Source organism: Callithrix jacchus, chromosome 1, assembly GCF_049354715.1.
Source record: "Callithrix jacchus isolate 240 chromosome 1, calJac240_pri, whole genome shotgun sequence".
In the NCBI taxonomy this organism is placed as follows: Eukaryota; Metazoa; Chordata; class Mammalia; order Primates; family Cebidae; genus Callithrix; species Callithrix jacchus.
In genome coordinates, this window is record NC_133502.1 from 209435393 (window position 1) to 209457055 (window position 21663).

Sequence of the window (21663 nt, forward strand, 5' to 3'; positions counted from 1 at the left end):
AATTTAAAATATAAAAATAATCACCCCAAATTTTAAATTTTTTTTTTTTTTTTTTTTTTGAGACGGAGTTTCGCTCTTGTTACCCAGGCTGGAGTGCAATGGTGCAATCTTGACTCACCGCAACGTCTGCCTCCTGGGTTCAGGCAGTTCTCCTGCCTCAGCCTCCTGAGTAGCTGGGATTACAGGCACGTGCCACCATGTCCAGCTAATTTTTTGTATTTTTAGTAGAGACGGGGTTTCACTATGTTGAACAGAATGGTCTCGATCTCTTGATCTCGTGATCCACCCGCCCCGGCCTCCCAAAGTGCTGGGATTACAGGCGTGAGCCACCGCGCCCGGCCCCCAAATTTTAAATTTTATAATTACCTTTGTCTTTATCTCCCCGAGAGAATATGTATGTATCATAAATACATTTTTTTCTTTTTTTCTCTTTTGAGATAGAGTCTTGCTCTGTCACCCAGGGTGGAATGCAGTGGTGCCATCTTGGCTCACTGCAACCTCTGTCTTCAGGGTTCAAATGATTCTCCTACCTCAGCCTCCAGAGTAGTTGGGATTATAGGAACATGCCACTGCACTCAGCTAATTTTTGTGTTTTTAGAAGAGATGGGGTCTTGCCATGTTGGCCAGGCTAGTCTTGAACTATTGACCTCAAGTGATCCGCCTGCCTTGGCCTCCCAAAGTGCTGAGATTACAGGCATGAGCCACTGCGCCCAGCCATAAATACATTTTTTAAAAGTAATTTCTGCTTGTCAATGTCAAATGATTTAAAATTTGACTTAATTTAATGTTTGTTTTCTGTTACTATAAAGGTGAATATGCAGTTTGATATTATAAATAGAAAGAGCTTTTTTGTATGTGTCCTATAAACATTCCTTCCTTAAATCCTCCTGTGGAAAAACATCCAGCTCTGTAGTCAGTGGCACTGCACCCTAGAAAAATGGTGAAGGGGAAGTCTTTAGGAGAATGGGACATTTCTGAACCCTTAGACTTTCCATCTGCTTAGTGGGTCACTTTGAAAAGTGAAAGGGAGGGAATCAGGTACCCCTTTCCCAACAACTAGTTTTCCATAGGTATATATGCATACACAGAGTGAGAGAATTTCAATAGGTATATAAATCTACTATATATGTCAGGTATATATATATATACACACACACACACACACACACACACACACATTCACACACACACACACATATACATATCCCTGACTTTATGTACAATGTATAGTTATCATAAATCAGGGACTTTTAAGCTAAATATAATACTTAAATATCTTTTGCTGACTTTCCTTTAATAACATGGGGAAAAAAAACCTCTATTTCAAGATGTGAAATTGGAGACTGGTTTTCCATTTCTTCAGCTCCTAATAAACACTAAGAAGCAATTTGCATCAATTCACCACCTACTCCTTGGCATCCCCAATTCCTCCAGCAGTGATTGCGAAGGTGGCTTCATTTTCAGGCATCTCAGGACTAACAGAATACAAGGGAACAGAAGTTATAAAAAGCTCTATTTCTATAAATACTATATTCAAGTCACAGGCATTATGCTCCCATCAGTCTGAGTCTCCAGAGACATTTCAGAGTTGCTACAACCAAATGTGGCCTACAGAACTTACAAGTATTCTTAACCCTCACAAACATTCACTGAGCAACTTCTATATATGAAGTTTTGAATATCAAGAAAAATTACCCCAAACTGGGAAACAGGCAAAAGGATAACTGAGTGTTCTTTTTTTTTTCTTTAAGACAGTTTTGCTCTTGTTGCCCAAGCTGGAGTGCAATGGCGTGATGTTGGCTCACTGCAACCTCCGCCTCCTGGGTTCAAGTGATTCTCTTGCCTCAGCCTCCCAAGTAGCTGGGATTACAGGTGCGCGCCACCATGCCGGGCTAATTTTTTGCATTTTTTGTAGAAATGGGGTTTCACCATGTTAGCCAGGCTGGTCTCGAATTCCTGACCTCAGGTGATCCACCCGCCTTGGCCTCCCAAATGCTGAGATCACAGGCATGAGCCACTGTGTCCGTCCTTGGGTATTCTTTTAGAATAGTGTCAGGCATCGTATAGCAGCCCTTTAGGGACTAATCTGATTCTACAGGGCTATGCACCTTTCTCATCACTGCACTAACATAGGAGCAAACTATTTCTTTTCTTTTTTTTCAAAATTGGATGTCAACGTAGGAGCAAACTTTAAAAGACTTTGAAATAAATTAAAAGATTACATAGGTTGTCTAGCACATCCTCTCAGGTTATCCAATTCTGTGAGGGTTGTATGCTTTCCATTGTCTTTGATCTATTTTATAATTCCTTAAGTTGTAGAAAACTATGAGTAATGCGAATTACTCTTGTCCAGAGAGATGTAAATCGTGTAAGGTGGAATGGAATGGATTATTTTCCTTTAGATATTGACCCATTTTTGATCAATTTATATTTCATTTTGTTAGAGTAGGTAGTTAGGCAGACATGAGCAGGGTAGGAGAGCCCTGCACCCCACCAAGAATGTAACGCAACCATCAGGTGGTTGTTAAACTGTCTCTTTAATAGGCCAGGCATGGTGGCTCATGCCTGTAATCCCAGCACTTCTGGAGGCTGAGGCGGGTGGATCACTTGAGGTCAGGAGTTTGAGACCAGCCTGGCCAACATGGTGAAACCTCATCTTTACTAAAAATACAAAAAAATTAGCCAGGCGTAGCAGTGGCATGCCTGTAGCCCCAGCTACTTGGGAGGCAGGAGAATCGTTTGAACCCAGGAGATGGAGGTTGCAGTGAGCGGAGATTGAGTCACTGCACTCCAGCCTGGGCAAAAGAGCGAGACTCCATCTCAAAAAAAAAAAAAATTATTTCAGTATTCCTTTGATTGATTACAATGTTCATTTGAATCACTGGTTTCCTCCTTAATTAAAGGGTTGAATAAAATCTTTAATACATGTTCATTTTATATTTACTTGCTGGAAAGTCAAATTTTAATTTAAAAAAATCATACTAAGCATGTACCAGACCCTATAGATTGTACAAAAGAGACAGAATCCTTACTCTTAAGAAGTCTAATAGGTAAGCTATGACATCTGACAAGATGGAACTATTTAGTTCTACAAAGGACACTTGTTTTGGGGGGGGGTATTTTTTTGAGACAGAGTCTCTTTCTATTACCTCAGCTGGAGTGTACAATCTCAGCTCACTGCAACCTCCCCCTAGCAGGTTCAAAAGATTCTCCCACCTCAGCCTCCTGAGTAGTTGGGATTACAGGTGCCTGCAGCATGCCTGGCTAATTTTGTATTTTTAGTAGAGACGGGGTTTCACCATGTTGGCCAGGCTGGTCTCGAACTCCTGACCTCAGCCTCCCAAAGTGCTGGGATTACAGACATGAGCCACTGCGCCTGGCCCAACAAAGTACATTTGTCGTAAATTTCTAGAGATTGCCAAAGTTCCATAAAATTTATTTGATTTATACATTATAATCTTCAACAGAGACAGATGGTGAAAAGCAAAATGGTCTGAACAAAAACCATCTTAGATAGATGGGGAACTGATTATTTAATATTTATTTAATGATAATATATAATAGGTATTACTGTGATTCATTGCAAACACCAGATTAAGAGCTCATCTAATTTTTAGGGGGCAGCTTTTTCCTCTCTAGAATAGTGTTTCTGCAAATCTTTGCTTTGTGGCTTGAGATTGATTAGTCACAAATATGACACATCTACCATGTCCCAGGAACTGAGAATACAATGGTGAGGAAGCAAACCCTTAGGGTTTCTGTCTAGCGGGGATGACGTTATGTTATACAAATCATTACCAATAAAATAAATGTAAGTTCCCTAAGGGCATGAGCTTGTTTTTTTGTTTTGTTCATTGCTTTATCCCAAGAACCTAGAATAGCTAATATGTAGTAGGTTTCTCTGTAAAAATTTATTAAATCTGTAATTTTTTTTTTTTTAATTTGGTGTCTTTTATTTTTTTGAGACAGAGTTTTGCTCTGTTGCCCAGGCTGGAGTGCAGGGGCACAATCTCCACTCATTGCAACCTCTGCCTCCTGGAGTCAAGCAATTCTCCCACCTCAGCCTCCGGAGCAGCTGGAATTACAGGTGCCCACCACCACGCCCAGATAATTTTTTGTATTTTAGTAGAGACGGGGTTTCACCGTGTTGCCCAGGCTGGTCTCGAACTCCTGACCTCGGGATCCGCCTGCCTCTGCCTCCCAAAGTGCTGGGTTTACAGGCGTGAGCCACCCCGCCTGGCCTAATTTTTATATTTTTAGTAGAGACGGTATCTCACCATGTTGGCCAGGCTGGTCTCTAACTCCTGACCTCAGGTGATCTGTCTGCCTTGGCTTCCTAAAGTGTTGGGATTACAGGTGTGAGCCACTGCATCCAGCCAAAATCTGTAATTCTTTTTTTTTTTTTTTTTTTTTTTGAGACAGAGTCTTACTCTATCTCCAGGCTGGAGTGGTGCAGTGGCATGATCTCGGCTCACTGCAACTTCCAACTTCCTAGTTCTAGCAATTCTTCTGCCTTAGCCTCCTGAGTAGCTGGGATTACAGGCACACCACCATGCCCAGCTAATTTTTGTATTTTTAGTAGAGACAGGGTTTCACCATGTTGGCCAGGATGGTCTTAATCTCCTGACTCCGTGATCTGCTTGCCTCAGCCTCCCAAAGTGCTAGGATTACACATGTGAGCCACCACACCCAGCCCCAAATCTGCAATTCTTGATTAAACATGTAAAGTGCTAAGAAGGAATATAGGGTATAATATTTTGGGTAGCCTAGACTGTAAGGGTTAGGTATAGGTTCCCTGAGAAATTGATGTTTAAACTGAAACCTGAAAAGCAAATAGAGTTAGCTTACCAAAAAGAAAGGAGATATATTTCCATTCTTGGTACTTACCCTGCACTTACCACACTTTAATTGGAATTGATGATTTCATTATCTAGGTGTATGCTTTTAAAGGTCAGGGAACAAGTCTATGTGTCAACAGAATCTCTGCATCCCTAGTACCTAGCACACAGTAGGGACTTCCCAATAAGCTGAATAATTTTTGAGACTTTTTGAGAAGGAAATTCAAACACACAGCATCTGCCAGTAATAATTATAGCCCTGCAGGAGATGCAATTGTGTTTAATACCATATGCACAAGAATCTGATGAGGAGGCCAGGTATGGTGGCTCACACCTATTGTCCCAGCTCTTTGGGAGGCCAAGGTGGGAGGATCCCTTGAGCCCAGGAGTTTAAGACCAGCTTGGGCCACATGGCAAAGCCCCATCTCTACACACACACACACACACACACACACACACACACCACACGCACACAGAATAAAAAAAATTTACCTGTCATAAATCTTGGCAATTCTGAGTTCTCCTCTTCCCTTTCGCAAGCTTATTCTTGTTGTTGAAGCATGAGCTAGAATGTGTCCCCCAATAGGTTTTTTGGGATCTGGCTGAAAGCTGAATTATTAAAACACCTTTTCAGTTTCATTATATGGACTATATATGGCAATATCTGCAATTCAAGGCAACCTTTCTGTGGTGGGTATCAGTTAGAGTAAGTGTGTATTCTAAACAAGCACAGGCTTGTTCATAAACTATGGAGTAGGGTGAGTTTTGGAGTTGCTATATACCCCATTTAGTCTAGGCTTCTGAGACCCCTATTTTATTATTCTTGTTTATTATTTTGTTTGACTTTTTAAAATGAGATTACTGGCTGGTCACAGTGGCTTGTGCCTATAATCCCACTACTTTGGGAGGCCGAGGCGGGCAAATCACTGAGGTCAGTTTGAGACTACCCTGACCACCATGGCAAAACCCCATCTCTACTAAAAATACAAAAATTAGCTGGGTGTGGTGGCATGTGCCTAGTGCCTGTAATCTACTAGTGCCTCCTCAGCTACTCAGGAGGCTGAGGCAGGAGAATTGTTTGAACCCAAGAGGCAGAGGCTGCAGTGAGTCGAGATCTGCTACTGCACTCCAGCCTGGGCAACAGAGCAAGACTCCATCTCAAAAAAAAAAAAAAAGAAGAAGCTTTTTCTTATTTATTAACTGTATACTGAAATCCTTCATGAGAATAATCTTGGCAATATCTTTCTCTTTGTCATTGATGCCCAAAGTTTCTTTTACTAAATCAAATATTGGTATGATGGCAGGAAGTCAAAGTTTCTTTTTTTGTTTGTTTGTTTTCTTTGAGATGGAGTTTCACTCTTGTTGCCCAAGCCAGAGTGCAATGGTGTGATCTTGGCTCATTGCAATCTCCACCTTCCAGGTTCAAGTGATTCTCCTGCCTCAGCCTCCTGAGTTGCTGGGATTACAGGCACGTACCACTATGCCTGGCTAATTTTTTGTATTTTTAGTAGAAAAGGGGTTTCACCATGTTAGCCAGGCTGTCTCGAACTCCTGACCTCAGGTGATCTGCCCATCTCAGCCTCCCAGAGTGCTGGGATTACAAGTGTGAGCCACCGTGTCCAGCTCAAATTCTGGCTTTTTAGCCATATGACTTGAAGCAAATTGTTTAACCATTGTAAATCTCTGCTCCTTCTTTTCTTTTTTCTAGATGGTATCTTTCTGTTGCCTAGTGTGGAGTTCAGTGCCAGGATCTCAGCTCACTGCAGACTTGGCCTCCCAGATTCAAGCAAGTCTCCTGCCTCCACCTCTGGAGAAGCTGGGACTACAGGCACCCTCCACCATGCCTGGCTAGTTTTTGTATTTTTAGTAGAGACATGGATTCACCAAGTTGATCAGGCTGGTCTTGAACTCCTGACCTCAAGTGATCTGCCCACCTCGGCCTCCCAAATGCTGGGATTATAGGTGTGAGCCACTGCTCCTGACCTGATTCTTCATTTACTTTTTTTTTGAAACAGAGTCTTGCTTTGTCATCCAGGCTGTCATCCAATCCAAGTAGCTGGGATTGTAGGTGTGCGCCACCACACCCAGCTAATTTTTTTGTATTTTTAGGAGAGATGGAGTTTCACCATGTTGGCCAGGCTGGTCTCAAACTCCTGTCCTCAAATGATCCACCTGTCTCGGCTTCCCAAAGTGCTGAATTACAGGTGTGAGCCATCACGCCTGGCCTGAATCTTGAATATTATACATACAAGACTCCTATGTACCAGGAACTGTACCTGTTCATTTACATACATTAGTTCTACCCTTACGACAATCTTGGCATATAAGAAATCCTATAAAAGATAATTATTGGCTGGGCACAGTGGTTCACACCTGTAATCCCAGAACTTTGGGAGACCAAGGTGGGCAGATCACTTATTTGAGCTCTTGGAGGCCCATGAGTTTGAGATTAGCCTGGGCAACATGGTGAAACCCTGTCTACAAAAAATACAAAAATTAGCCAGGTATGGTGGCACATGCCTGGTTCTGTGCTATCCTGGGGGCTGAGGTGGGAGGATCACTTGAGCCTGGGAGGTCAAGGCTGCAGTGAGCTAAGATCATGCCACTGCACTCCAGCCTGGGCAATAGAGACCCTGTCTCAAAAACTAAACTAAAATAATAAATAGGATAACTATTATTATTTAACTAAACAATTCAGCTAAAACAGTCACTCTGTCAGTGAAAAGTAGACCAACAGACTTTTCTTAAAGTTTCTTTGAACTTCCTGTTACAGCAGTTATAACTAAGTCTTGAGGTGAAGTACAAGAAGGTGTAATAGCATTCCACATTCTTTCAGAGGGCTTTAATTTTCTTCTATTTCTGACCAAGCTTCAGAAAACCATGCACAACCCTCCTTGAGCCTATCATCTTATTTCCTCTTCTTTTATATTTTCTTCTCCTCTTCTTTACTACTTTTGTCAGAGTATGGTGAGGAGGAGGAAGAGATGAGAGTGGATATTAGGAATTAAGAGGATACGAGAATATTTCACATCTCACCCTCTGGTTGAACAGGATATGGCATATTATGTTGTTCAGGGTAAGACCCAAAACAGCCTGACTTGGCAATGTCAAATTAGGGTGCTGGAGTCATGAAATAGATACAGAGTTATGGTATACGATGGGGAGGATGGTACAGTGAGGTTCCAATAGCACCAACTTTGATGTCAAAGATACCCGGGTTCAAATCCTGGCTCCCACATTTTTAAATTCTGGGATTGGGCAAGCACTAAGTATTCTGAGTCTCTGTTTCCACCTTTATAAATTAGGAATAATCATCATGCCTATCTTTTTTTTTTTTTTTTTGAGACAGAGTCTCACTCTGTCACCCGGACTACAACCTCCACCTCAGCCTCCTGAGTAGCTGGTATTATAGGCATACATCACCACACCCGGGTAATTTTTTTGTATTTTTAGTAGAGACGGTTTCACCATGTTGGTCAGGCTGTTCTGGAACTCCTGACCTCATGATCTGCCCTCCCCGGCTTCCCAAAGTGCTGAGATTAGAGTTGTGAGCCACCATGCCTGGCAGGGAAGGCTTTGAGATTTTGGGAAGATGGGGGAAGGGGAGTACCACCAACAGAGAAGAATTTTGAAGACAGAGAAGAGATGGTTAAAAAAAACGGTATGCTTAAGTTTTGTTAAGTACTTATTCCCTCTGCTCCCAAAATATGGAGAAAAATATATACTTCTTTCAATATTTTAAAGATGGAATTCTGGGTTCTTTCTTTTGTGGAGGGGGCAGGTGAGATGGGGCGGGATTCTTTTTTTTTTTTTTTGAGATGGAGTTTCGCTCTTGTTACCCAGGCTGGAGTGCAATGGCGCGATCTCGGCTCACGGCAACCTCCGCCTCCTGGGTTCAGGCAATTCTCCTGCCTCAGCCTCCTGAGTAGCTAGGATTACAGGCACATGCCACCATGCCCAGCTAATTTTTTGTATTTTTATTAGAGACGGGGTTTCACCATGTTGACCAGGATGGTCTTGATCTCTTGACCTCGTGATCCACCCGCCTTTGCCTCCCAAAGTGCTGGGATTACAAGCACGAGCCACCGCGCCCGACCAATGGGGCGGGATTCAACAACATACTGAGATTGGCTTCACAAAAACAACAGGGAGGTCCAAAAAGGCTGAGTTACAATGGAGTCACATGAGACTTAAATAAGATGATGCAATAAAAGCACCTGGCACATGTTACGTAATCAATAAATATAAATTAATTTTGAGAGGAAGGAAAATTAAGTTCAAATAGATTTAATCACTTGTACAAGGTCACCATGGTAGTGACCCTGGTTTGTTTTTCTCTAATCATATTTGCCTCTGAATTTATGCTAATGATGTTGGATCAGAAGGTGACATCCTTAGGCTGAATGTGGTGGCTCACGCCTGTAATCTTAGCACTTTGGGAGGCTGAGGCAGGTGGATCACCTGAGGTCAGGAATTCAAGACCAGTGTGGCCAACATAGTGAAACCCTATCTCTACTAAAAGTACAAAAATTAGTTGGGCTTGGTGGCATGCTCCTGTAATACCAGTTACTCGGGAGGCTGAGGCAGGACTGAGGCAAAATAATTTCTTGAACCCGGGAGGCAGAGGTTGCAGTGACCCAAGATCACACCATTGCACTCCAGCCTGGGTGACACAGAGTGAAACTCTCTCAAACAAACAAAAAAGAAGGTGACATCCTTAGAGAATAAACTGACTGTGTATTTATAAGACAGCAAATTTTCTAAGGTGACTTTTTGTTTTCCAAAAACAAATACACAAGTGAAGAAGGTGGCAACATCATGGTCTTATCTGTTGCTCATCTTGTTATTTGCCTCAGTGTGGGACTTTTTATCTCCAAGCCTTCATCAACTGGATCATTCTAGTTCTCAAGTCTGTATTTGTAAGCCTCAACTAGGAGTTTCTCCTCTTGCTGTATTGTATGGCAGCTCCTCGCCTCTATAATTTTGTTCCTTTTTAAACGATGTGCGATCAAGTATTATGCATGGAATATAAGCCTCAATTATTGTCAGTGTACTTGTGAACTCATACCAATTATGCTGATAGTTCCCTAACAGGCCCCGGGGGAGCTGGAGCTTGGAGTTCCTCAACACTGAGAAACAGATATTTTCTTCATGGGAGCTTTCCTAATAGCATTTAAAATCCTTTAGTTTAAAATTGTCCTTTTTTTTTCAATTTAGTTGTGGCAACTTCTGTGCTTTATATTAAGACAAGCATTTAATTTTTATTGTTGTAATTTAATATACTCTATTAACATACCAATTATAGTGAACCTTGTTTCCTAACAATTCAGCTAGGTGGAGGAGATATTTCAGAGTTGACTTACCCAGGAAAACACTAGCCTTTGTTACTTTGTCTAGCACTTTACTTAGCTCACTTCATTGTCAGTCTCCTCCCCATTCCAACTCCCTCTTCAATTATCTGTCACCTCTCTATTTCTTCTTTCATTGTCTTATTGGAATTAATTCAAAATCATTTTACTCTTTTTGAAACTTTCTACAAATATAAGAAAAAGAACCCCTATTTGACCTAATTTCCACTGATTTCCTTTGCCTTCTAACTCTAGAGTGACAGCTTTGGCTTCTTCAATGTTCCTTCCCGACACCTGAAGAAAGAACATTGCTTTTAACTTGTACTGTTTTATTTGGATGCAACCCACTTCCTCCCTCTGAGCCAATGAGTCATTTCTCTTTTTAAAGCAAGCCTTAAAAATCTTCCATTTCTCTTCAGTTTAAAATTATTCTCTTTGTGAAGCACTTCATGTCCTGTATATGAAAGGCACCCCATAAAACAGAGACGATTGCCTTAACCACTCAAGGACTATACTATAGACAGTGTGTGACTTACCAAAACTAAAATTTTGAGTTGAATGGACATCATTTATTTTCCTTCTTTTTTTCTTGAGACAGAATCTTGCTCTGTCACCCAGGCTGGAGTGCAGTGGCATGATCTCAGCTCACTGCAACCCCCGCCTCCCAGGTTCAAATGATTCTTCTGCCTCAGCCTCCCAAGTAGCTGGGATTACAGGCACATGCCACTACTTTCAGCTAATTTTTATATTTTTAGTAGAGATGGGGTTTTGCCATGTTGGCCAGGCTGGTCTTGAACTTCTGACCTCAGGTGATCTGCCCACCTTGGCCTCCCAAAGTGCTGGGATTGCAGGTGTGAACCACCACACCTGGCCTATTTTCCTTCTTTATAGAGGCCAAGATTTTTTTTGAGACCAGTTCTCACTCTCTTGCCCAGGCTGGAGTGTAGTGGTGCAAACATGGCTCCCTGGAGCCTTGACTTCCTAGGCTCAAGCAATCCTTCTGCCTCAGCCTCCCAAGTAGCTAGGACTACAGGCATGTGCCACCATGCTTGGCTAATTTTTAATTTTTTTGTAGAGACAAGTTCTTTCTATGTTGCCTAGGCTCCTGGGCTCAAGTGATCCTCCTGTCTCAGTCTTCCAAAGTGCTGGGATTACAAGGTGTGAGCCACCATGCCTGTGCTTGGCTGAGGCCAGGATTTTTGTCTTTTTTGTTCAGTAGTGAATTCTCAGAATATTGTTACATAGTAGATTTTATTTTATTTTATTTGAGACAGAGTCTCGCTCTGCTCACTCTGCTCTATCGTCCAGGCTAGAGTGCAGAGGTGGGATCTTGGCTCACTGTAACCTGTGCCTCCAGGGTTTAGCAATTCTCCTGCCTCAGCCTGCCAAGTAGGTGGAATTTCAAGCGACTAATTTTTGTATTTTGAGTAGAGAAAGGGTTTCACCATGTTGGCCAGGCTGGTCTTGAACTCCTGACCTTGTGATCCACCCACCTTGGCCTCCCAAAGTGCTAGGATTACAGGCGTGAGCCAGTGTGCCCGGCAATCTACATAGTAGATTTTCAATAAATATTCATTGAATGAATAAATAATATTTCTCCTCCTTAATCTCTTTAACTTGCTTAATACCATTTGAATAGTTAATATTTTTCATAGGAATCTCTTGTAACTAAGTAGAAAATACTTATAAAAGGGTCTTGAAAAGTGAGATAGATATCAAACTGCAAAAGATGAAGCAAAACTGTTAAAGGTAAATTTGGAAAATGCCTAAAGAAAGACACATTCCTTTCAATACAATTTACTGAATTTACTCCAGCATATCAAATATCTTTTAATGTATATGTCAATGTGTAAGTTAGTCTGCTACCATATGATGTATTGCCTCTATTTTAAAGTAATAGCACTTTGTATTGCAACCATCAGAGTAATAATTAATTTACTCTAATTAATTTAGGCAAGAATCTTCAATGAATGTTAATATAAATGCATGAAAGCTTATTGCAGAGCAAGATATTTACACAGTCTCAAATTGTCACCCCACAAATTACTAATTAAATACAAAAGGGAATTTTTTTTTTTTTTTTGAGATGGAGTCTTGCTCTTGTTACCCAGGCTGGAGTGCAATGGCGCCATTTCGGCTCACCGCAACCTCCGCCTCCTGGGTTCAGGCAATTCTCCTGCCTCAGCCTCCTGAGTAGCTGGGATTACAGGCACGCACCACCATGCCCAGCTAATTTTTTGTATTTTCAGTAGAGATGGGGTTTCACCTTATTGACCAGGATGGTCTTGATCTCTTGACCTCATGATCCACCCGCCTCAGCCTCCCAAAGTGCTGGGATTACAGGCTTGAGCCACCGCGCCCGGCCCTACAAAAGGGAATTTTTGTAATTTTCTTTTATAATGGAGACATCATGTGAATATCATCTTAATCACATGATCAGAATTAACATCATTAATAATGGGACAAACTGCCATCATATGCCTCTTGATATGATATACTGAGAAGGCCATAATATTGATTAGGCAGTTTTCCTGTCAAAACGTTTAACATTTTAAATAATGAAGAAAAAAATCAACTTCAAATAGAGGGACAATTGCAAAACAGCTGGCCTGTGTTCTTCAGAAATGTCAGTGTCATAAAAGTCTAACAAAGGTTGAAGAGCTGTTCTGATTAAAGGAGACTGAAGAGACATGACAGTTATGTGCAATGCATATTCTTCAATTGATCCTGAATTGAATGCAAAACTAAAAAAAAAAACTCCAACAACTATAAAGGACATTATTGGGACAATTGGAGACACTTGAATACAACTGTGTATTAGATAACATTATTATTCCGATGTTAGAAATTCTGAATGTGATAATTGTATTGTGGCTATGTAGAAAAACATCTTAGAAGAGATATAAAGTATTAAGAGGTGAAGTGCCATGATGTCTGTGAATAATTTCCAGTGGTTCAGAAGAAACCTCTCAAATGGTTCACCAAAAAATACATATACAGGCTGGGTGTGGTGGCTCACACCTGTAATCCCAGCACTTTGGGAGACTGAGGTGGGCAAATCACCTGAGGTCAGGAGTTTGAGACCAGCCTGGCCAACATGGCGAAACCCCATCTCTACCAAAAATACAAAAATTAGCCAGCCATGGTGGCAGGTGCCTGTAATCCCAGCTACTCGGGAGGCTGAGGCAGGAGAATCCCTTGAACCCTGGAGGCAGAGGTTACAGTGAGCTGAGATGGCGCCACTGCACTCCAGTCTGGGTGACAAAGCAAGACTCTGTCTCAGAAAAACAAACAAACAGGGCCAGGCACAGTGGCTCACACCTATAATCCCAGCACTTTGGGAGGCTGAGGCAGGTGGATTACCTGGGGTCCAGCCTGGCCAACACAGTGAAACTCCATCTCTACTAATAATACAAAAAAAAATTAGCTGAATGTGGTGGTGGGTGCCTGTAATACTAGCTACTCCGGAGGCTGAGGCAGGAGAATCGCTTGAACCTGTGAGGCAAAGGTTGCAGTGAGCTGAGAACGTGCCATTGCACCCCAGCGTGGGTAACGAGTGAAACTCCATTTCAAAACAAAAACAAAAACAAAAAATTATATACACATACATATGCATATGAGAATGTGTGTATGTGTTGAGAGGCAAAGAGCTTTTACACATCCACACACACACACACACACATATACATACATGAGAGAAAAAAAAATGTGGCAAATTTAACAACTGATGAACCTAGATAAATGAGTATGTCTTGCTGTCTCCCAGGCTGGAATGTAGTCATGCAAATTCATTGTACTAGTTTTGCAAATTCTCTCTGGTTAAAACATTTTCTAAATAAAAAACTTAAAAAAAAATCTTTTTTTTGTTTTTTTGAGATGGAGTCTCACTCTGTCACCCAGGCTGGAGTGCAGTGGCACAATCTTGGCTAACTGCAACCTCTGCCTCCCGGGTTCAAGAGAGTCTCCTGCCTCGACCTCCTGAGTAGCTGAGATTACAGGTGCCTGCCACTATGCCTAGCTAATTTTTTGTATTTTTAGTTGAGACAAGATTTCACCATGTTGACCAGGGTGGTCTTGAACTCCTGACCTTGTGATTTGCCTGCCTTGGCCTCCCAAAGTGCTGGGACTACAGGTGTGAGTCACTGCACCTGGCCTAAAAGTTTTTTAAAAAATATTTTTGGCCAGGCAAGGGGGCTCACACCTGTAATCCCAGCACTTTGGGACTCCAAGGTGAGAGGATCGCTCGAGGCCAGGAATTTGAGACCACCCTGGCCAATATGGCAAAACCCTCCCTCTACTAAAAATAAGAAAATTAGCCAGGCTTAAAAGACTGAAAAAAAAAAAAAAAAAAAAAAAGAAAATTAGCCAGGCTTGGTGTTGTGCACTGGTAGTCCCAGCTACTTGGGAGACTGAGGCAGGAGCATCACCTGAGGCTGGGAGGTGGAGGTCGCAGTGAGCAGAGATGGCGCCACTGCACTGCAGCTTGGGTAACAGTGAGATCTTGTCTCGGAAAAAGAGAAAAGAAAAGAAAACCCTTTTAAAAAGCATTATCATGAATTTAGGTTTGTTTTGTTTTGTTTGAGACAGAGTCTTGCTCTGTCTCCCAGGCTGGGGTGCAGTGGTGTGAATTTAGGATTATTTTGATTGCTTATTCAGACACATAATGCTCAAAATTTGTTATGGTGGCAACAAAGCTTTCTTTGGCTTTTCTATTTTTACTATCCTACTTTAGCTCTCTGTGTCTTTCTATTCCTTGCCATCTTTCAGAGCCATCAATAGTTATGTCATGTGCACAAACACTTTGACAAATTCTGAGTATGACTAGTCTGAACTGAAATTCTTTTTCTTCAAACAGGAGACTTCTTCTATAGGGCCTCCAATAAATATATCTCATGTATATCCTGTAGAAAGATTATTTTTTGGCCGGGCGTGGTGGCTCACACCTATAATCCCAGTACTTTGGGAGGCCGAGGCGGGTGGATCACGAGGTCAAGAGATTAAGAACATCCTGGTCAACAAGGTGAAACCCCGTCTCTACTAAAAATACAAAAATTAGCTGGGCATGGTGGTGCGCGCCTGTAGTCCCAGCTACTCGGGAGGTTGAGGCAGGAGAATTGCCTGAACCCAGGAGGCGGAGGTTTCGGTGAGCCGAGATCGTGCCATTGCACTCCAGTCTGGGTAACAAGAGTGAAACTCCGTCTCAAAAAAAAAAAAAAAAGAAAGAAAGATTAGTTTTCTCTTTTTATGAATGGCTTCTATTGGTACTGATAAGCTGCAATATTAGTTTTTATTTCCCTAGGATCTATTTCTTATTGTCCTCCTTTAGTCCTTTAGCCCTAGACCAAAGAAAAGCCCAAAGTACTGCTGAAAATGGTTAAAGTATTGCTTTATTCTGTAAAGAACTAGAGAAAAATAGATTCTGGATACCAAGTGATATCTGAATTATGAAGTCATATATACTGTGCAATAAAGTGATTTCTGATATATTTGTGCCCACATAAAGACTAATGATTTTGAAATTGTTTTCTACTGTACACTGTAACCCTCCTTATGCTAACCTCTGTGAAATAAAAAGTAGAATATTGGGGCTTACGTCATAGTTGCTCCTGGATCAGCAGTCATTTGATTGGTCACAAAAACAGCCACATTATATTCTGCATCAAGAGATAAAATTTAAAAACTATGAGAAGGGTAATATAATTTAAAAGTTCACTGTTTAGATTTCAGAGTTTAGAAATATTGAATCATGAATTTATTTTATAAATAAGATCATATTCCTATTTTTCACTGACAATAGAAATTATTTAAGTTGTTTAGGTTAGAATAAATATTTTTGGTTTAAAAAAAGAGTTGTATTCCCAAGAAGGTAATTTTATTTTTTTAAAAAACACCGCCTTCTGACATTATATTCCAAGCTTCTCTGCAAAGTATACTTGGCAAACATAGTCACAGATGCCATTTTATTTTAAAGATGTACCTTCTGAGATTTTTTGGAGTCGTGATAACATCTGGGCCAATTTTTGCTGCCGTTCAGCCAACTCCCCACGGCCACTGAAATCCACTCGAAAAAGTGCCATTATTGAATCGATAATCTACACAGGATTAATGTAAAGATAAACATGCATTTGGAAACTGAAGGAAGAAGTTACTTGAATAGAGATCAATAGAAGAAAAATATTATGCTAAATAGGTCTATGAAAGCAATATTTAAAAGCTTGAACCAACCAATAGCTTGAAGATGCCAGGTTCCTCATGGAACTTTGCTGCTACATAATCAAGTAGCTCCATCTGATGTTCACCTGGTGGGAAATGCAGTGAGAAAATGTTATAAAAGTTGAAAGAAGCAGAGGCTAAGATCATTCATGTTCTTGTTCCAGTCAAAAGAGACTCCTTGAAGGATTCGCTTAATTATGAGTTTATTAAATATTATTGCAGCCAGGTGCAGTGGCTCATGCTTGTACTCCCAGCACTTTGGGAGGCCGAGGTGGGTGGATCACCTGAGGACAGGAGTTCGGACCAACCTGGCCAATATGGTGAAACCCCGTCTCTACTAAAAATACAAAAAATTAGCCTGGTGTGGTGGTGTGCGCCTAAAATCCCACCTACTCTGGAGGCTGAGGCAGGAGAATCGCGTGAACCCAGGAGGTGGAGTTTGCAGGGGGCCGAGACTGGCCATTGCAATCCAGCCTGGGGACAGTGTGAGACTCCGTCTCAAAAAAAAAAATAACACCACACACACACACACACACACACACACACACACACACACAAGCTGGCTGTGGTGGCTTGTTCCTGTAATCCCAGCTACTTGGGAGGCTGAGGCAGGAGAATTGCTTGAACCTGGGAGGTGGAGGTTGCAGTGAGCAGAGATTGCACCACTGCACTCCAACCTGGGTGACAGAGCAAGATTCCGTCTCAAAAAAAGTTATTGCATATTCTGCCTTAGCATATATACCAAATGCTACATTATCCAAAAAGAATGTTACTTTCCATTTTAAAGACAAAGAATAATAAATAATTTGAGGGCACTTTATTATCTAAGGACTTACCAGATGATAAAATTTATAGACTGACTAAATTAATTTGGAGAAAAATAAAATAGAACAAAAGTAACAAAATGTTGTATCACTCAAGTAGTAAATCAGTGCTGCCAACCTTACATTGACCCAAGCATCCCACTGCATGGGGCTCTTACTAGTATATGCACGTGCATAAAGTACGTTGTCCAGTACTGCATCATGGTCTACATTGAAGCGATCAGCAATGTCCCGAAGGCGATCTGGACGGCTGGAGTATGCCAAGATTAAGGATCCAATAAATCAATTCTAAAAAAGTTTAGACAACCACTACAAAAGAATATCTTACATAAATTAACATAGAAGCCAAACAATGTACCTGTGAACATATTCTAGAGGATTCCAGCAACCAGTTAAAGTCTATACAAGATTTGTTTCTTCACAAGTGCCTCAATTTACCATAGGTAGTGATAATGGTCATAGAAATGTGGGGCAGTAATAACTATTAACTTATCAAATCTTTACAATAACCTTGGAAGCTAGTTTTTATGGCCTATTTTACATTTTACAACAGAGGACACTGGTAAACAGAGATCAGGCAAATGACTTGAGTTTATGCAGCAAACCAGTTACAAGAAAAAAACTAGAAACTAAGCTTTGTGAGTCCTTTTGTTCTCAGATCTATAAAAACAGACCTGTAATAAATAATATCACTGAATTATAATTCAGTCACTGCAAAGGGAATTAATTTACTCTCTTCATAACTCTCATCTGTTCAATATGAAATAGTTTATTATATCATTAATCATGTGTTCTTAACAAATGATAAATCTGACTACATGAACCAAAGGGTCAAAATGGTAACTTCGAGGGTCCAGAAGAGAAATATCAATCCAAGGTTTTTTGTTTGTATAGGTTTTCTTTTTCGTTCCATATCTTACCTGGAAAATATACAGAGTTTAAAATCTACCTTCTTCTAAAGGAGTTGTTAGCTTTTTTTTTTGAGACAGAGTCTTGCTCTGTTGCCCAGGCTGGAGTGCAGTGGCATGATCTCGGCTCACTGCAACCTCTGCCTCCCAGGTTCTAACAGTTCTCCTGCTCCAGTCTCCTGAGTAGCTGGAATTACAGGTGTGAGACACCATACCCAGCTAATTTTTGTATTTTTAGTGGACACGTTTTTGCCATGTTGGCCAGGCTGGTCTTGAACTCCCGACCTCAAATGACCTGCCTGCCTCAGCCTCCCAAAGTGCTAGGATTACAGGCATGAGCCACCATGCCTGGCCAGGAGTTGTTAGCTTTCTGAAATTAACAAATTCATAGGTTAAAAAAAAACAACCAGGCCGGGCGCGGTGGCTCAAGCCTGTAATCCCAGCACTTTGGGAGGGTGAGGCGGGTGGATCACGAGGTCAAAAGATCGAGACCATCCTGGTCAACATGGTGAAACCCCGTCTCTACTAAAAAAAAAAAATACAAAAAATTAGCTGGGCATGGTGGTGCGTGCCTGTAATCCCATCTACTCAGGAGGCTGAGGCAGGAGAATTGCCTGAACCCAGCAGGTGGAGGTTGCGGTGAACCAAGATTGTGCCATTGCACTCCAGCCTGGGTCACAAGAGCGAAACTCCATCTCAAAAAAAAACAACCTACCAACAAACAAGTTTTATTGGGAGTCTGAACAAACTCCCCAGGTCTCCACAAACAAGTTTATTAGGGGTCTGAAGGAACTCTCCAAACCTCCATGCAGGAGATAAGATAGGGGTAATCACCCCAGCACCTGGACCCATTTAGATTAAGGAAATTTACTGAGGCTCCAGAGGAAGAAGGTCTTTAGGACTCAGATCTTAATTACAGATTAAAAGAAGTTAATCACTTATTTCTTTTTTAAAATTTATTTTATATATTTTTTGAGATGGAGTCTTGCTCTGTTGCCCAGGCTGGAGTGCAATGGCGCAATTTCAGGTCACTGCAATCTATGCCTCCCAGGTTCAAGTGATTCTCCTGCCTCAGTATTGTGAGTAGCTGAGACTACAGGCATGTGCCACTATGACTGGCTAATTTTTGTATTTTTAATCTTTTTTCTTTTTAATTAAAAAAATTTTTTTTCTTTGCAAAGTTTTGACTGAATTTTTGTATTTTTAGTAGAGATGAGGTTTCACCATGTTGGCAAGGCTGGTCTCAAACTCCTGGCTTCAAGTGATCTGCCCACCTTGGCCTCCCAAAGTGACTTATGTATTTAGATGAATGCACACTTATATGTAGACATATAGCTTAGAAGGGATATAAGCTCTGGAAGACTTTGTAATTTTGAGTTGGTCTGGTGTTATTTTCCAGGTCTTCTCCCTGTAATGGGTTATAAAAACAAAAACTCCTTCCTTTCCCAGTTCATCTGCATCTCATTATTGGGCCATGAGAATAAGCACACTGACCCTCAGTTTGGTCTGGGAACAGTGTGACCAGGGGTGTAAAAATTGGGCTTAAATCCTCAACAAAATACTAGGAAACCAAATTCAACAACGCATTAAATAGATCATTCATCATGACCAAGTGGGATTCAACTCAGGGATGCAAGGATGGTTCAACACAAATCAATGTGATGTATCATATCAACAGAAGGGACAAAAAATGTATCATTTCAATTGATGCTGAAAAAGCATTTGATAAAATTCAGCATTCCTTCATGATAAAAAAAAAAACTCAAAAAATTTGGGTATAGCCTGGGTGCGGTGGCTCATGCCTATAATCCCAGTGCCCTGGGAGGCCAAGGTGGGTGAATCATGAGGTCAAGAGATCAAGACCATCCTGGCCAACATGGCCAACATGGTCTCTACTAAAAATACAAAAATTAGCTGGGTGTGGTGGCGTGCAGCTGTAGTCCCAGCTACTTGGGAGGCTGAAGCAGGAGAATCACTTGAACTCGGGAGGTAGAGGTTACAGTGAGCCTAGAGTGCATCACCGCACTCCAGCCTGGCAACAGAATGAGACTCTGTCTCAAACAAAACAAAAAATTGGGTATAGAAGGAACATACCCCAACATAAAAGCCATATGCAACAGACCCACAACTAGTATCATACTGGATAGGGAAAAACTGAAAGTCTTTCCTCTAAGATCTGGAACAAGACAAGTATGCCCATTTTGCCACTGTTATTCAACATAGTACTGGAGGTCCTAGCTAGAGCAATCAGACAAGAGAAATAAATACAGGGCATCCAGATTCAAAAGGAAAAAGTCAGATTATCCTTGTTTGCTGATAATAAGATCTTATATTTGAAAAAACCTAGACTCCCCCAAAAAACTATTAGAACTGATAAACAATTTAGGTAAGTCGCAGGATAAAAAATCAACATACAAAAATCAGTAGCATTTCTAAATACCAACAGTGAACGATCTGAAAAAGAAGTTTAAAAATTAATCCCATTTACAATAGCTACAAATAAAATTTAATATCTAGAAATTAACCAAAGAAGTTTAAAAATTAATCCCATTTACAATAGCTACAAATAAAATTTAATATCTAGAAATTAACCAAAGAAGTGAAAGATCTCTACAATGAAAACTATAAAACATTGATGAAAGAAATTGAAGAGGACACACAAAAAACAGAAAGATATTCCATGTTCATGAGTCAGAAGAATCAGTATTGTTAAAATATCCATACTACCTGAAGCAATCTACAGAGTCAGTGCAATTCCTATCAAAATACCAATGACATTCTTCAGATAAATAGAAAAACAATCCTAAAATTTATATGGAACCATGAAAGACCCAGAATAGCCAAAGCTATCTTAAGTACTGAAAATACAAAACTGGAGAAATCACATTACCTGACTTCAAATTATACTACAGAGTTATAGTAACCAAAACAGCATGGTATGGGCATAAAAACAGACACATAGACCAATGGAACAGAATAGAAAACCCAGAAACAAATCCACACACCTAAAGTGAACTAATTTTTGACAAAGGTGCCAAGGACATACACTGGTGAAAGGACAGTCTCTTCAGTAAATGGTGGTGGAATGAATAACTGGATATCCATATGCAGAAGAAAGAAATGAGACTCCTATCTCCCACCATATAAAAAATCAAATCAAAATGGATTAAAGACTTAAATCTAAGACCTCAAACTATGAAACTACTAAAAGAAAGCATTGGGGAAACTCTACAGGACATTGTATTGGGTGAAGATTTCTTGAGTAATACAACACAAGCACAGGCAACCATGGAAAAAATGGACAAATGGTATCACATCAAGTGAAAAAGCTTCTGAACAGCAAAGGAAACAATCAACAAGGTGAAGAGACAACCTGCAGAATGGGAGAAAGTATTTCCAAACTATCCATCTGACAAGGGATTAATAATCAGAATATATAAAAAGCTCAAACAATTCTTTAGGAAAAAAAAATCTAATAATCTGATTTTAAAATGGGCAAAAGATCTGAAAAGACATTTCTCAAAAGAAGTGT

At 40.7% G+C, this 21663-nt stretch overlaps 1 protein-coding gene across 1 annotated transcript in view; it reads right to left on the bottom strand.

Annotated features, from left to right (window-relative positions):
- Positions 1 to 434: 434 nt before the first annotated feature.
- The window catches only part of DMC1 (DNA meiotic recombinase 1), a 42701-nt gene continuing 21472 nt past the window's right edge, over positions 435 to 21663 (bottom strand). Inside the window, exons 9-14 of the mRNA XM_017963708.5 lie at positions 17382 to 17473; positions 16412 to 16485; positions 16164 to 16278; positions 15780 to 15840; positions 5331 to 5447; positions 435 to 1475 (exon numbers count right to left, since the gene is read on the bottom strand). Coding sequence (XP_017819197.1) covers positions 1406 to 1475; positions 5331 to 5447; positions 15780 to 15840; positions 16164 to 16278; positions 16412 to 16485; positions 17382 to 17473 — 529 coding nt within the window. The 3' untranslated portion in view covers positions 435 to 1405. The remainder of the gene's footprint in view (positions 1476 to 5330; positions 5448 to 15779; positions 15841 to 16163; positions 16279 to 16411; positions 16486 to 17381; positions 17474 to 21663) is intronic.